At 43.9% G+C, this 17,819-nt stretch overlaps 1 protein-coding gene across 4 annotated transcripts in view; it reads left to right on the top strand.

Annotated features, from left to right (window-relative positions):
- Positions 1–17,819, top strand: part of zmat3 (zinc finger, matrin-type 3) — a 79,215-nt gene that overhangs the window by 49,335 nt on the left and 12,061 nt on the right. For all 4 annotated transcript variants that reach the window (XM_072474360.1, XM_072474361.1, XM_072474359.1 and 1 more), the window contains 2 exons: positions 2,803–2,972; positions 16,961–17,061. In XM_072474360.1, the coding sequence (XP_072330461.1) occupies positions 2,803–2,972; positions 16,961–17,061 (271 nt within the window). The remainder of the gene's footprint in view (positions 1–2,802; positions 2,973–16,960; positions 17,062–17,819) is intronic.

Raw genomic sequence — 17,819 nt, forward strand, 5'->3', positions numbered from 1 at the left:
AAGGGGTGGAGGATAGGTATGGGTGGTGAGTGGGTGGGCTCGCGAATCATGTCCACATGTTTTGGGCCTGCCCAAGGCTTGGGAAATTCTGGCGGGGATTCGCCGATGTTATTTCGGAGGTCTTGGGAGTGAAGGTGGTCCCGAGTCCGGAAGTGGCAGCGATCTTTGGAGTGTCAGAAGAGCTGGGAGTCTAGGGGCGAGAGACGCCGATGTCCTGGCCTTTGCCTCCCTGGTAGCCCGGAGACGGATTTTATTGGAATGGCGTGATTTGGTACCGCCGAAACCGGGGGATTGGGTGAGCGACCTGGCAGAGTTCCTCAGGCTGGAGAAGATAAAGCTCACTTATGGGAGCGGGTGGTTAGACATTTATTTGTTCTGATTATTTGTATTCCTGTTCGCTTGCTTTTTTTTATGGTTGTGTTTGATAAATATATATATATATATATATATAAATGCCTTAATAAAATGTTTTACAAAAAAAAAGAAAAAGTTATAAGAATTATAAGTTCTTAAATGGGTAACTATTGTAGAGAACCAGACTGACCCCTGCCACAAGACTCCATCCACCGGCCCGCTTGCCCCACAGTATACCACAACATCCCCCCCGATCCCCATGGGATTCCTACTATTCACACGGGACTTCTCCACACCCCACGGGCCTGCCCTTATCCCCACACCCAACCAATACCTCTGATTTCCCCCCCGATGCCCCCAAAATCCTATTGACTCACCGTACACAATTACCATGTCCCTGGCCTAGCAATTTCAATGGACCTTTAAACTTACCTTATTTACCACAGCTAATGCTGTAAAAATAGGCCTTGTCCTTTTTCAATTCGACAGAGCTGGATTTCGAAGCTGAGCCTCGGAGTGCCACGCTACCTGGATCTTATCTGATCTGTCAGAAGGTTGGGCGAGACAGGCATGGAAGAAATTTATTGTATGTAATTGGGCAACCCGATGCTGATTGCCAGTCTGACAAAGTATGGCCCTAGTTAGTAACTCTATTAATAATAATATTTATTATTGTCACAAGTAGGCTCACATTAACACCGCAATGAAGTTACTGTGAAAATCCCCTGGTCGCCACACTCTGGCACCTGTTCGGGTACACAGGGAGAATTCAGAATGTCCAATTCACCTAACAGCACATCTTTCGGGGCTTGTGTGAGGAAACCGGAGCACCCGGGGGAAGGCCACGCAGACACAGGGAGAACGTGCAGACTCCACACAGCTAGTGTCCCAAGCGGGAATCGAACCCGGGACCGCGGTGCTCTGAAGCAATAGTGCTAACCACTGTGTTACCGTGCTGCCCTTCTCATGTGAATAAGCAGACAAGCCTTGGGGTTTGAATTAATTTCAAAGGGAGATCAGTCTTTTGTAACTTAATGAATGAGATCCCAGTAACAGCAAAAGATGTATGACTAATCTTATGCTGCTGTTGATTAAATCTGAATATTGGCCAGAATGTATGGAAGAATGTCCAACACTTCATGAGGAAAACAAATAATTGGCCCTTGCATATTCAGGTGAAAGAACAGGTGAGACTTTAGTTTAATGTCTGATCTGGAAAAAAACACATCCTGCACTAACTGTCATCCTGGATTACATGCTGAAGTGCTGCAGTAAGCTTTAATTCAATTTTATATCAAATTAGCTTTTCTACTTCCCTTCTGAAAAATCTCAGCTACCTGTGGTGCTAACCTCCATTCTAAACTCCCTTGCTCCACTGCCCCTGCACTCTTCCATGTGTGTGTGTGTGTGTGTGTGTGTCCGCTACCTAAATCCACTGCCATTGGACAAGAAATGGGCCAAAATCCTAACATTTGCAACCCTGGCTGGAATATTTTATGTTTTCAGCTGTAGTAAATTTATGGTGATGATTTAGACCCCCAAAGTAGGTGCAGTCTCCAAAGTTGTGGTCCTTTGGTTGTCTAATGGGTTTGACAGCAATTCATTTTCACACTTATCCTTTGGCTTACTTTCTTTGGAAATTGGCACATACTGTAATTTTCTGGAAATTCACTTTCCATGTCCATTCCTCCCGATCAGCTATGCACCTCTGAATCTTTTCTGATGCCATATTCAAACTAATAGAAGATAGCCACCAGCAAATTATGAGAAAGCTCCAGTCCTTTGTTTTGGTAGCGGAATATTATTCCGCACAAATTCAGCAAAAAATGAATAACAAGATTGAACTTTTCAGATATCCTGCTATTGGGCAAACCTCCATCAAAATAGCTTATCTGTGATGTCTAGCTGGGATATAGTGTACTACAGCTCACTGTTCAAAATCTTGTCAAAAGCCACATTCAGAAATACTGGTTCAGGGAGAGTGTTCTGACAACGATGGCTGTTCTGTTGGTGTAGACCCAGCTTTGTATTAAATAAAAGGAGGTTAACTGCATACACATTGATAAAGCAAGAGAAATTATTCCAACCTTGCCCCCAGAGAGCCCATTGGTGCACTTTGTAACTTGGACTTGACACAAACTGGAGTTATATTTCACATAGTATGATAGATTCTTATACTTTTCTTATCAAAGTGGTTACATATTGACACAAAAGTGATTTTGTAAAATCATTTACAGGACCTAATTCTGAAAACATTGCAAATTTTTAATAACTAGAATATTGGAATGTTGCCAAGAATTTGGTCTTTGCTACCTATGCAATGCAAGAATAAAGAGTAACTGTTATTGTGTTTTTCTTAAATGCACAGGATCTCTCTGCAGACTTAACATTCATCATTTTTCCCCCTTTATGTTTGTGAATTATTGATGGATGTTATTTTCCATTCAGTCAGGGTCCTCCAAGACAGCAGGTCGTGTGATACTGGCCACAGCAAATGACTACTGCAAACTCTGTGATGCCTCTTTTAGCTCCCCAGCTGTGGCACAGGCACATTATCAAGGAAAGAACCATGCCAAGAGACTGCGGCTAGCCGAGGCCCAGAAATCCAATTCACTTTCGTATGTATGCTAACAACTAAGAATTCTGTAACAGGATTTTTATTGTGTTACATTTTTGTACAACATTTAATCTCTGTTATAGTCCCATCATAATTTTGAAAAAGTAAATAGATATTTCACCTCTAAACATAGAAACCTAAAGAAATTTTGATTCAATGATAGGCATCTAAATATCAGTTGTTTCTTTTACTGTCTACAGACAAAGGTGATTCTTCCTCATGCGTTCATCCTCTACATACCTTAGGACAGTCCTATCATCCAGCCAGCAGCCAATCATTGGAACAGTGCCCTCTTGAGAGTTTTGAATTTTTAAATCTCTACCACCCCCAAACCCCACCCACCATAAGTGCACATTGCACAGAAAGCCATTCCACAGCAATGTTTCTTTCCTCATTTCTGCCAGCAGCATTGGAGCTGTTTTTTGTACCCTTTCAGTAGGAAAGGCTTCTGTGAAGTATTTTCTGCTTTGTAATTACCCAGTTCAGCTTTTGAAACTTTGATTCAGTTCTTCTATTAGATATCTTCAATGTAACCTTTCACACAACAAGTATGTTGATATTTATTCCCATACTTGGCTCAAATTGTGAGTGTGCAGTAGTGGATCATTCTCTCTGAAGGCAGAGAAAGTTTGAATCATTTTCATTCATTGGGAGATTTTAAGGATTAAAATCTCTGAAATCTAATCTGAAGAGAAGCATAGTTAATTAATGTTGAGAAAGTTCTGTCTTTTAAAGCAGTCATTGAACTTATTTGTGAGTGAGGCGGATCCGTTTTAAGAGCATCAGTCTTGGGGATATCTGGATGACCAGAATGGAAGCCAGTCATCATTTTCAGTTGAGACACCTTTCTCTAATTTGTTCATTAAAACCTTAATGCCAGGAGAAGTAAAAGAGTGTCCAGTACAATGTAGTTTGGACTATCTGCCACAATATTCCAGTTAGTAATTTCTAACCATTTTTGATTTGATTTCTTAAAAGGCATAACCCAATGACTTTTTCTGACCGAGGAACTGCGATTACTACAATTCACAATTGTGACTTAAACATATTTTTGAACACTACTGACTTACTTGATATTTATGGATTTTAAAAATCTTGATATTGGGACATATTGGCAAGACTACATTTATTATCTATTCCTAGTTGGCCTAGGGGCTTTTCACAGTAACTTCATTGAAGCCTACTTGTGAAAATAAACAATTATTATTAATTGCCCTGAGAAGGTCTTCTCCTTGAACCACTGAAGTTCTGGTGCCTGCACAATGATGTTAGTTGTGAAATTCCAAGATTGGTATGAAGGAACAATATTTTCCCAAGGTAATGTGGTGTGTGATTTGGAGTTTTTTTGGATAATATCATGCTTCCCAGTTTTAGAGATCACAGGGAAGGAAGGTGCTGTTGAAGTAATCATGAAGGTTATTGGTATTCCCACCTTGAAGAAATGAAGAAATATATCTTGATGTCCTGTTTGAAGTCAAAGATCCCAGACAATTAGCTGAAGTATGCTGTCTGACACAACCTTTTGTCATAGAAAAAATTGCTTTATTGGTGGATGTTGGCTTCATAAATTTCATTTTGGTTTCAGCTACTCCTACTCCTCCAATGTATCTCATACAATCACAGTAGTTCAGTCTGCTGATTCACTTGGAGATTTTGAAGTCCTTGTTATCCATTGTAGTCTTTTGATTTACAAAGCAATAAGAAGACCTGAGGTAAATTGCTTCTTGGCATCTCCTGAGTTGACCCAAATACTATTGATTTAGAGCATACCCTTGTTTGATATACCTACAATTTCATGACATGGGTTAGAAATTTGTCCTGGATGGTATTACGTGGGCCACATGTTCCGTTCCATTAAAGTCAGTGTAAATTGATATTGGGAACAACATATAACAGATGAGTTTTGTTGAACTGCCCAAGATATATTTCTACCTGTGTATCTCAATCTTGGAAGCATCAGAATTATCATCCCCCTATATGTTTCCTTAGATTTCCCCTATGGCAAGGAACTCCTCTTTGGGAAGCAGATTGAAGAGATGCAGGAGTGCTGTAAGGAAAGGTTTACGCTCCTTTCAGTGGAAGGCCTGCTTCTGCTTCATTTTTTCCCCACATCATGGATTTGTTTCCTGATCGTAGTGGTATTTCTATTACAATGATTGGTCTCTTAGCACTTGTGGAAAAGATCTTTACGAATGGTTTTGAGCCATCCTTTATTTCATAATGGAGGATCAGCTTGTTTTATGTAAGATTTAATAGACTACTTTCAGGTCTGTATCGGTGCTAAACTGTGGTTCTGGTGGCTTTGTTGTGATTAGTTCGTAACATTTCAGACAGCAAGTATTGTTGCTTCTCAAAGAGCATTATATAATTTCTGCATAATATAAATTATTTGCTTTAAATGGCCAGCAACCAAAAGCTGATCTATTTTTACCTAATTCTTCCTAAATTGGATTCATTTTCTTAGAATGCCAGTTAAACTCATCACTTTCCATAATTTGGCACAGATGGTTTAGTTAAGAGAAACAAACTGTCAAATAAAATTTTTCGCCTGTAGTGGTTAATGTAGAAAATACCCTCAAAACATTCAGCATCAAATGGATGACATGTGTTTCATTATGTAGAGTATTTTACTCTAATATATTATGATATTTCAACAAAATGTATTTGCAATATTTATTTACTCCAAGCCTCAAAGCTAATATCACCAATGATTGAAGACATATTTTCTGTGCTTTTACATTTTATAGGATTAAATTATGAAGCAAATTAATTCTTAATTTCTAATAATAAAACTTAAGGTTACTTCATAAAGCTAAGGACTGTGGAATGTTTATCTTTAAGGATTGATAAGGCCAGTTCATGACACAACGATCCTCATGAGTTAACATTAATAGATTTCCTTTAGATTCTGTTTTCAGCGGAATACATTTGATTAATATTAATACCTTTTAATAAGTACCACTCTGTGAACTTTTATCTAAAGTTACTCTCTTGTGAATTGATTCATAAGGCAACCTTAACCTCAAATTAAAGTAACCCTGCCCCCAATTGCAAGGCCTGATTTAGTTGTTGTGATGTGGGGCAAAGCTGGCAGGGTTACATTTATTGCCTATCCTTTGTTGCCTTTTGAGGATCATGATTTTTTTTTGGCCATTTGTTTGTATGAGGTGGTTAGTTAGGGAATTTCATGACTTTGACCCAACAACAATTAAGGAACATTTTCAGATTGAGAAAATTGACCTATGAGGAGAGAATGAGTAACCCACATTCTCTAGAATAAAGAAGAATTAAAAGTGATTTAATTGAAACATATACATTTTATTTATTTTTTAAAAATAAATTTAGAGTACACAATTCATTTTTTCCAATTAAGGATCAATTTAGCGTGGCCAATCCACCTACCCTGCACATCTTTGGGTTTTGGGGGCGAAACCTATGCAAACACGGGGAGAATGTGCAAACTCCACACGGACAGTGACCAGGGACCGAACCTGGGACCTTGGCGGCGTGAGGCAGCAGTGCTAACCACTGCGCCACCGTGCTGCCTGAAACATATACAATTCTTAAGGGATTTGACAGGGTATATGCTGGGTAGATATTTCCCCTGGTTAGAAAGTCCAAAACTACGGGTCACAGTTTCAGAATAAGGGTTTAACGTTTTAGGGAGGGTTGTGAATCTTAGGAACTCCTTACTCCATTGGATGTTCATTGAACACATTACAAACAAAGATTGATACATTTTGGCTGTTAGGGGATAGTGTGGGATGGTAGAGTGAAAGTAGATTACCAAGCGTTATCTTATCGAATGATTGAGCAGGCTCGAAGGGCCAACATACATACCCCTGTTCGTATTTCCTATGTCCTTATCTTGATATATATACAAACCAGCATACCTTATGATTTGGAGGGGAATTTTCAGGTGATAATATTCCCATGACATTGCTGCTTGGAGATAAAAGTTGCTACGTTGGGAGGTGATATCAAAGTAAAGCTTAGTGAGTTATGATAGCACATACTGCAACCACAGTAGGCCAGTATTCAATATCAGAGGCTGGTGAATTAGATGAAGGAGATTGCTGTCTTCTGAATTACTGAGTATTTGTTGCTCCAATCATCCTGGCAAATGGTCTATCATATTCCTAATTTTGAGTCTTGTACATAGTGGATCAAGAAGTAAACTAAAAGCAATACACCAGTATTATGTATTCTTGTAGCCATTGTGTTGATCTGATTAGTCCATTTAAGCTTCTGAGCAATGCTTGAGATATTGATAATGTAGGGATTCTGCTATAGTCTTGCTGCTGCTGTACATCATGGGCAGATGGCTAGACTTTATGGTTGAATACAATACTTTCTGGCATTTCTGTAATACGCATTGCCTGCATTTGTCAGGTCAAACCTGGATATTTTCCAGGATTATATCATAGGCTGGCATGGACTGCTTCATTTTCAGAGAAAAGTTTGAATGGAGTTGAATGAATGTACTGACATTATGATGGAGGGGAAGTCATTGACAAAGCAGCTGAAGATGGTTAGGCTGAGGATGTAAGGTATGTGAAGGGAAAACATAAGAAAGACAAAACCTACCTTCTGGATGATCATCCTCGTTCTTTGAATGTAATTTATCTTAGACATATCTTGTACACATCCTCCTCTACTATTTCTGACTCTTATTTTAAATATACTTATTGTTATTTAACTTTGTATTGTTTTCTTCTCCAAGTAACAATGCCTTCAATTCATTCTCAAAGTACTGAGGACTGGCCTGTGGGCAGGGCTTTTTTATTTTAGAGTATTACGGGAAGTTAGTTGATTCTGTTATGATTTCACTGAGTGTAAAACCCCTCCAAGGGGCACTGGTCTATTGATTTTTGCCCCCTCTCCCAGAAAAAAATAGGCATATCCTAAGGTACATGGTGGATAAACTACATTTGAAGAATAAGGAGGACCATATCAAAGGTAACTAATCTTACTTTATATTTATGTTGAGCAACTTGAAGGTGTCAAACAATGAAATTGGTCTTTTTTGCTACTTGTCACCTTGCCAAAAATGATACCAGTTATCATTCATTATTACTGATGTATCCATGTTAATTCTTACAAAGGCTTCCAATTCAATAACTATTACATAGTAGTAGCATTTTAACTTGTAGCTTGTTGATCTCACAGTTAGAATAAGGTGATTTTTGCTGATTTGGAAAAGATTAAGTATCAAATAAAGATAAAAATTGACAGTTTTTTGAGATAAAGATAGATAGTTTTTTGAAGAATAAAGGACTGGTGTTCGGGCAAGAAAGTGGAGCTGAGTCCACAAAAGATCAGCCATGATCTCATTGAATGTCGGAGCAGGCTCGAAGGGCCAGATGACCTACTCCTGCTCCTAGTTCTTATGTTCTTAAATGAAAATTAATCTAGTGTGTAAAATGATGTAATCAAAACTTCAGTTACTCTAGTATTCTAAGGCTGAACTTGTATTATACTCAGTAATACTCCAATATTTGTAAATCATCTCCCTGGAGATGGTCTCCCACCTTAAGGTTTTAATGTGGTTTGTAGTCTCCTGCTTGAACTGCCATTTCTGCAATGATGCACACAAGAAAGCACTTCTTATTCTTTTGGAAATGGCAATTAAAATAAATTCTAATTCTTTTGGTACATTCATGGGATGTGGGCATCACTGGCTAAACCAGCATTTATTGCCTCCCCTAATTTCCCTTGTAGGTGCTGGTGTCTTCTGGATCCTCTGCAATCCAAGATCAATGTTGAGTCACCCTGTTTTTTTAGACCTTATATGTATAGGGGCGTGACTTTTATACCTTTTAACATACACAACAGGTAGACATAAATGATGCTGGGAAATGAGAAAAATATTGCACCATAGTGTAAACTTTGCTGATCAACTGCTTTATGAATTGTGTGTTGCATTTTGGAGGAAATTATTAATTACATTTTTATGGTTGTGCTTTTATTCAAGTTACATCAGAAAAATGTTTTGTAACAAAATGTTTTATTTTTTTCAATCACTGAACAGCTTAAATAAAATTTACAATCTCAGTTTACCTCAGTGGTAGCATTCCACCTTCTGCGTCACATGTTTAGTGATTGAAGCCCCTCTCCAGAACATGAGGACACAATCAAGGCTAACACCTCATTACAATACTGAAGGAATTTTGGATATTTTGGAAGCATCAATTTTAACACCATAAGTCGTAGGAGCAAAGGTAGGCCATTTGGCCTATCGAGTCCGCTCTGCCATTCAATTAGATCAATCCTCGACTCCACTTTCCCACCTTAACCCTGGATTCCCTTACTGACTAAAAATCTGTCTTGAACATATTTAACGATCCAGCTTCTACAGCTCTCTGCGGTAAAGAATGCCACAGATTCACTACCCTCTGAGAGAAACAATTCCTCCTCATCTCTGTCTTAAATGGGCAACCCTTAACTCAGATTCCCCTCGTCAAATCTCCCCCAGCACCCGCGCAGGGCACCCCCGGCCTGCAAGTGCTTGTTAGGTGAGTTGGACATTCTGATTTCTCTCAGTGTACCCAAACAGACACCGCAGTGTGGCAACAAGGGGCTTTTCACAATAACTTCATTGCGTGTTAATGTAAGCATACTTGTGACACTAATGAAGATTATTATTATTATTAGTGATGTTGATTATTGGATAATACTATCTATTACATCTGGACAAACCCCTACCCTTTGCTTTCAAATAGTGCCATGAGAAGGTATATGGGACTATAGTTTAAATCCTTATCTTAAAGATGGCAGTGCAGCACCCCCTAAGGACTGAACTGGAGTGTTAGCCTAGATTTTTGTGCTCAGAACTCTGGAGTAATACAGTTCCTGATTCTCATAGGTTCACACCACTGCTAAAATGGCGGAGAGTGAATTTTTAGGCAAACATGTGTTTGTGTCCCATTGCATAATTTCAAGGTTTGGAAAATTTGTCAGAAAAGTAGAGTAATCCTTCCAGTGCCTTGAGATCTTATCCAATCACAATGCAAGTCATAAGGAAGGTGCCAGGTTTGATTCGTATTCTGCCTTAATTGCTGGACACGTTCGAGCGAGGGATAAATCAACCAGGATTCTCACTTTTAATTGTTTTTTTTAAATTACCATTTTATTGAGGTATTTCTTTGGCATTGTAACAGCAACAAAATCAACAATATACATAACAAGGAAAATATTAACATAGTGCAAATACCGTCTCCCTCTCCCACCATTATTTACCCCCATAATCTACGCTGGCCTAACCCCCCCCCCCTTCTGCTGACGATTAATTCTCTGCGAAGAAGTCGACGAATGGTTGCCACCTCCGGGCGAACCCTAACAGAGACCCTCTCATGGCGAACTTAATTTTCTCCAGGCAGAGGAAGCCAGGTATGTCCGATAGCCTGGTCTCCGATTTCGGGGGCTTCGAGTCCCTCCATGCTAGTAAATCCGCCTCCGGGCTACCAGGGAAGCAAAGGCCGGAACATCTGCCTCTTTCTCCTCCTGGATTCCCGGATCCTACGACACCCTGAAAATTGTCACCTCTGGACTCATTGTCACCCTCGTATACCTTGGACATGGCGTCGGCAAATCCCTGACAAAATCCCCTCAGTTTTGGGCATGCCCAGGACATGTGGACATGGTTCGCCCCCCCCCCCCCCCCCCCCCGCACACTTCACACACCTGTCCTCCACCCCCAAAGAATCTGCTCATCTGGGCCACTGTCATGTGAGCCCGGTGAACGACCTTAAATTGGATCTGGCTGAGCCTGGCACATGTTGCGGTCGCGTTGACCCTATCCAACACGTCCACCCAAAGGCCCTCCTCTATCTCTTTCCCCCCCCCCCCCCCCCCAGCTCCTCCTCCCACTTTTGCTTCAGCTTCTCAGTCTGCGTCTCCTCCAAACCCATAAGCTCTTTATATATGTCCGAGACACTGCCCTCTCCTATCCATCCTCTAGAAACCACCCTATCCTGAATCCCCCTTAGCGGCAGGAGTGGGAAGGTTGGTACCTGCCTCCGCAGAAAGTCCCGCATCTGCCGATATCGAAATTCATTTCCCCCGCCAATGCAAACTTCTCCTCCAGCCCCCTCATACTTGGGAAGCTTCCTTCTATAAACCAGTCCCCCATCCTCTCAATCCCCGCTCTCCGCCAAATTCGGAACCCTCCGTCCATCCTCCCCGGGGCAAACCGGTGATTATCACAGATTGGGGACCATACCGATGCCCCCTCTGCTTCCACATGTCTCCTCCACTGCCCCCAGACTCTCAGGGCCGCCACCACCACTGGACTGGTGGAGTATTGCGCCAGAGGGAATGGCAGAGGCACTGTTACCAGCGCCCCCAGACTTGGGCCCTTACAGGAAGCCGCCTCCATACGCACCCATGCCGACTCTCTCTTCCCATCCACCTCCTCACCATGGCTACATTAGCCGCCCAGTAATAATTCCTGAAATTCGGCAGCGCCAGCCCACCATCCACCCGACTCTGCTCGATCATTGCCCTCTTCACTCACGGGGACTTGCCACCCCACATAAAGCCCACAATAATTTTATTGATCCGCTTAAAAAAGGAATGAAGATGGGGAGGCATTGGAAAACGAATAGGAATCTCGGGAAGGCCGCCATTTGTACCGATTGAACTCTGTCCGCCAGAGACAACTGAAGTGCATCCCATCCCCGGACATCCTCCTTCATCAGCTCCACCAGCCGGGCCAAGTTCAATTTATGTAGCCTGTCCCAATCCCTCTCCACTTGGATACCCAGGTACCTGAAACTGTCCCCTACCACTCTGAACGGCAGTTCCCCCAGTCGCCTCTCCTGACCTCTCGCCTGGGCCACAAACATCTCGTTCTTCCCCATATTGTGCTTATACCCCAAAAACCAGCCAAATTCCCCCAAAATTCCCATAATTTCTTCCATCCCCTCCCTTGGGTCTGGGACATACAACAGTAGGTCACCCGCATACAGAGAGACCCTGTGCTCCACACCCCCACCCCGGACTAGCCCCTTGAGGCCCTCAGAGCAATTGCCAGCGGCTCTGTCACCAGCGCAAACAGCAGTGGGGAGAGGGGGCATCCCTGTCTCGTCCCCCGGTGCAGTCTGAAATAGTCCGAAGTCGTCCTGTTTGTCCGTACACTTGCAACCGGAGCCCGGTACAGCAACCTAACCCAGTCAATAAAGCCCCTCCAAAAACCGAACCGCTCTAGCACCTCCCATAAATAATCCCACACAACTTTGTCAAACGCTTTCTCCGCAGCCATCGCGACCACTACCTCAACCTTCAACCTCAAGATCACGTTTAACTGCCTACCCTTAACGAACCCCGTCTGATCCTCCACAATAACGTCCGGTACACAGTCCTCAATCCTGGAGGACAAAACTTTGGCCAGAAGTTTGGCATCTACGTTCAACAAGGAAATCGGCCTGTAAGACCCACATAGCTCTGGGTCCTTGTCCCGTTTCAGGATGAACGAGATCATGGCCTGTGACATCGTCTGGGGCAGAACCCCTCTTTTCTTAGCCTCATTGAAGACCTTCATCATCAGCACCTGCCCCAATATTCCGGAGAACGTTTTATAGAACTCAACTGGGTACCCGTCCGGTCCCGGGGCCTTACGTGACTGCGTGGTTTCAAACCCTCCACTATCTCCTCCAGACCGATTGGGGGCCCCAGCCCTTCTACCAGCTCCCTATCCACCTTCGGGAAAGTCAGCCCCTCCAAGAAGTGCCTCATCCCCTCCGGCCCCGCAGGGGGTTCCGACCTATACAACCTGCTATAAAAGTCCCGAAAGGCCTTGCTCACCCCTGCCGAGTCCCCAACTAAGTTCCTATCCCCGTCAATAACTTTCCCTATTTCTCTAGCTGCCTCCCTCTTTCTGAGCTGCTGTGCAAGCATCCTGCTGGCCTTCTCACCGTGCTCGTAAACTGCCCCTTTCGCCTTTCTGAGCTGTTCCACTACCCTCCCTGTGGTTAACAAACCAAGTTCCACCTGTAGTCTCCGGCGTTCCCTTAAAAGCCCTGCCTCTGGAGCCTCCGCATACCTCCTATCAACTCGTAGAATCTCTTTTACCAGTCGGTCCTTTTCTCCCCTATCCGTACTGTCCCTGTGAGCCCGGATCGAGATCAGTTCTCCTCTCACCACTGTCTTCAGCGCTTCCCAGACCACTGCTGCTGAGACTTCCCCCGTATCATTTACCTGCTGGTAATTCAGCATGCACTTCCTCAACCTCTCGCACACCGCTTTGTCCGCCAACAGCCCTACATCCAACCTCCATTGCGGGCGCTGCTGGCCATCCATATTCACCTGCAGGTCCACCCTGTCATGGTCCGAGATCGTGATTGCCGAGTACCCCGTGTCCACCACCCCAGCCGATGGGGCCCTACCCAAGACTAAGAAATCGATCCGGGAGTACACCTTATGTACGTGGGAATAAAAAGCAAATTCCTTCGCCCTCGGCTGCCTAAATCTCCATGGATCCACCCCCCCCCCCCCAATCTGCTCCATGAACCCTTTCCGCTCCTTTGCCATTGCTGGCACTTTGCCCATTCTTGAGCATGACCGATCCAGGCCGGGATCAATAACCATATTAATATCGCCTCGCATAATCAGCTTGTGCGAGTCCAGGTCCGGAATCTTCCCTAGCACCCTCTTTATAAAATCCCCGTCATCCCAATTTGGTGCATATACATTGACCAGCACTACCTTCACCCCCTGCAGCTTGCCACTAACCATGATATATCGACCTCCCATATCCGAAACTATTCTTCCCACCTCAAATGTCACCCGCTTGTTAACCAAGATCACAACCCCTCTAGTCTTTGTATCCAGCCCCGAGTGGAAAACCTGACTCACCCAGCCTTTCCTCAACCTGACCTGGTCCACTCCTCTAAGATGTGTCTCCTGCAGCATTACCACGTCCGCCTTCAGTCCCCTCAGGTGCGCAAACACACGTGCCCTCTTTACCGGCCCATTTAGTCCTTGAACATTCCAGGTGATCAGCCTAGTTGCCCACCCCGGGCGCCGATCAGCCATCCCCTTGCTTGGGCCCGCCTCCAACTCCTGCACCGCACCTCCTCCGGCCCGCCCCATGGCAGCCCCCACCCCCGACCTCCTCAGTGTCCCTCCACCGAAGTCCCTCCCTCGTCAGCAGAACCCCCTCCCTCCTCCCAGCAACACTACTCTAAAACCTAACCCATCTAGTAAACTAAATGTATACACCCCCCCCCCCCCCCCAACCCCCGCCCACTGTGCTTCCGTGAGCTAGCTCACCCAGCTAGCTTGGTGGCCCCGCTCCCGGTGCCAAGAAGTCTCCCACCTATTGCTCCCCTCCCCCCGCTCATACAAACAAACTCCCTCATCTAACAATCCCCAAACAAACACCCAACAGCAAGAAAACACAAAAACAAAAGCACCACCCACCGAAACTCAAACACGCACGTCTCCATCCCACAAAAGTGCACATCAATATAAACAAAAGGAACATTGCCAACATCTACTGAGAAAAAGAACCCAAAAATGAAAAATCTACTTCCCCCCCCCCCCCCTTTTCTTAAACAGAGCTCCCAAAACAGACACGAAACAATAAGAGACGGCATAACCAATTTAAAAACAGGAAAACAACCCCCCCCCCAAAAAAACCACGGGGGGAAAAAACAACAGAAAAAGGGGCCCAATATAGGCCAACGAGTTATCTCAAAGTCCGAGAGTTCTCAGACCCCACCAGTCCTTTTAGCAAAGTCCAGCGCCTCATCGGGCGATTCAAAATAGTGATGCTGGTCCTCCTGCATGACCCAAAGATGCGCCGGATGCAGCAGACCGAACTTCACCTGCTTCTTGAAGAAAATAGACTTGACTTGGTTAAAGCCTGCCCTCTCCCTCACCACCTCCACGCTCAGGTCCTGGTACACCCACAGGATGCTCTTTTCCCACTTACAACTCAGCGTTCGCTTGGCCCACTGAAGAATGCATTTTTTGTCCAGGAACCTATGGATTCTCACCACCATTGCCCTCGGAGGGACCCCCGCTCGCGGCTTCTTAGCAAGCACTCGGTACGCCCTGTCCACCTCCAACGGTCGGGGGAATGCCCCCTCCCCCAGCAGCTTTTTGAACATACCCGCTACCTATGCCCCAGCGTCTGCTCCCTCAGCCCCCTCCGGGAGCCCGACAATTCTTAAGTTCTGCCAGCGGGACCGTTTCTCAAGGTCCTCCACCTTCTCCAGGAGCCTTTTCTGCTGTTCCTGAAGCATCCCCACCTCCAGCTCTACCGCTGTTTGATGCTCCTCCTGTTCAGCCAGTGCCTTCTCAACCTTCTGAATCGCCCGATCCAGGGCGTCCAATTTGCTCTAGCCGATCGATCAATTCTTTAATCGGGTCCAAACATTCCTGCTTCTGCCTGGCAAAACCATCCTGGATGGCCTGCATCACCGGGTCCGTTGGTCGCTGCGCTACCACCCCAGGGGTCCGGTCCTCGGCCATACTGTCTCCTGCTGCAGCTTCAATACAGCTTGTGGCTAACTTCTTATTTCTGCCCTTTTGTGCATTTCTGGTCCTTTTCTCCATACAAAAATACGTGGAAACGGTGCCCAATAGCCTCAGCTTTCGAATTTGCCGTTTAAAACCGGAAAGAAGTCCGGGGGAAAGGTCCAAAAGTCCGACCAGAGCGGGAGCCACCAAATGTGCGACTTACTCCTTCATAGCCGCCACCGGAAGCCTCACTTTTAAGTGTTGATCAGTGATCCATGCTCTGTAGAAGTCAGATAGGAACAGGATCGCACTTTACTCTGATGTACCTATCGTCAAATTGCCTGCTAATATTCACTGTCAAACCCTAGCTTTCTCTATCTATAGTAAAGGAATTGCTTGGGGATAAAGGAAAAAGGTAACAAAGTGTAATAATAGTCTTTCATCTGGTTTATGGTTTGGCCAGAAAAGCCTGTATCATCAACTCACTTTGGGTTGGTATGGATTAGTAGTTTTATTTTGAAGTGGTGGTATTCAGAACATGCATGCAATTATGAATTTCCTCCAATTATGAATATTTTGCAGAAATTTTCAAATTTAGCAACTTTCCAGTCTCTTAAATTCTTGAGTTATTTTGGGCGCGATTCAGCGGCCTTGTCGCGCCCGACTTGGTGTCGGGACAAGGCCTTTGAATCTCGCGAGAAGCCTCTCAGAGGATTTGCAACTCTCATGAGATCCAACGGAATCTCGCAAGATGTCCCGATCTGGATCTTGCCTTCACTGGGCATGACCCAGATCAGCGTTCGCCAGATTCCATGATTCTATATACATTCGCCAGATTCACTTGGCTACCGGGATTCAAAGACTGAGCCTGTGACACCTCGGGCAAGTTAGTATCCTGGCACACACCCTGACACCTTGGCACTGCCAGCCTTGCACCCTGGCAGTCCAACCCAGGCACAGCTAGGTGCCATACTGACAGTGCCAGGTTGGCAATGCCAGAGATCGGGCTTGGGGCTTAACCAGTTAGAAGGGGAGGTGGTTCCCGGGAGCCTCCCCAAGGTTGAGGGGAGGGGGAGAAAGATCAGAGCAGTCTTCCAAAATGGTGCCCCATCTGCGAGGAGCCATCACACCAGCAGGAAATCACAAGAGAATCTCCCCGAGGCCAAAGAAAACGGCAAGATGCCGTTGAATAGCTAAATATTTCTCGCCGCTGCAGTCCCGAGAAACACCCCACCAAACGTGCCCGAAACTGGACATAGAAATTTTCGGGTGAATGTCACCCATTGAATTGAGCATTTGTTTTTTCAATTTTTATATATTTTTTTCATCTGAAGGGATACTTAATAGAAAATAGCACTGTCAATTTACTAAAATTGTAAACTTCTTGTTAGCAACACAGCACAGCTTTGCACTTGCTAAATAATTTATTTACAGAATAAAATAACAAGAGGATTACTAGAACATTTTTAGACTAATGGTACAATTCTTGTACCTTTGAATAACAAAAGTATCTTAATTTTTCAGAACAGCAGCAGAGCTCACAAAGAGGAGACAAAGGAAAGAAGGGAATGAATTTAAAGTTGTGCCAAATCGTCGCAATCTACATGGGGTTCAAAATACACTCGGTATCTACTATTTTGTGTTTACAAACATGTTAAATATTTGCAACATAATAATATACAGCAGTGAGACAAGTGTTTTCATTAATGTTAGCCCAGACACCAAAAGACCTTCCATCATTTTGTTGAAATAGTGTCATGAGATCTTTACATCCAATTGAGAAGGTAGATGGACGCTCAGTTTAATGTTTCTTCTGAGAGGCGATACAGGACCTCTTACAGTATTCCCTTAAACTGCACTGAAGAGTTAGCCTCATAGATTATGTGCTAAAATCTCTGGAGTAAGATTTGAACTTTTTATCTTCTGACTGGAGGTGGGGGTGCTACTAGAGATATGACAGGCATCTAACACTTGCAGTTGACAAGGCTGCGTACATTTTAATTTGGCATCGTCGGTGACAGAAATATCAAGATTTTGGTTCATTTTTAATGTTAGTTGCAAATATGAAAAATAAATTACTGCTTGAATCCCATTTTGTAGGCTGATTGCCTATCACTGATCTGGGAGCAGACTGATAGTTCAGGGATAAAAAATTGATTGTAAACTCAGTGTTCAAAAGAAATTATGGATTAGCAAAATAACAATTTTTTTAAAAGCTTCTTTTCAATCCCTCTCTTTTTTTAACCTGTCCCATTTTCTCACCTTTTTCCTTGCTCGCTACGCAAAGTAATGGCTGATGTGATTGTGTGCTTCCATAGATACTGGCAACTGTAGGACCTGACACAAATGGATATTTTTCATATAAACCTGGACAATGCATGTC

This window comes from Scyliorhinus torazame, chromosome 14, assembly GCF_047496885.1.
Source record: "Scyliorhinus torazame isolate Kashiwa2021f chromosome 14, sScyTor2.1, whole genome shotgun sequence".
NCBI lineage: Eukaryota > Metazoa > Chordata > Chondrichthyes > Carcharhiniformes > Scyliorhinidae > Scyliorhinus > Scyliorhinus torazame.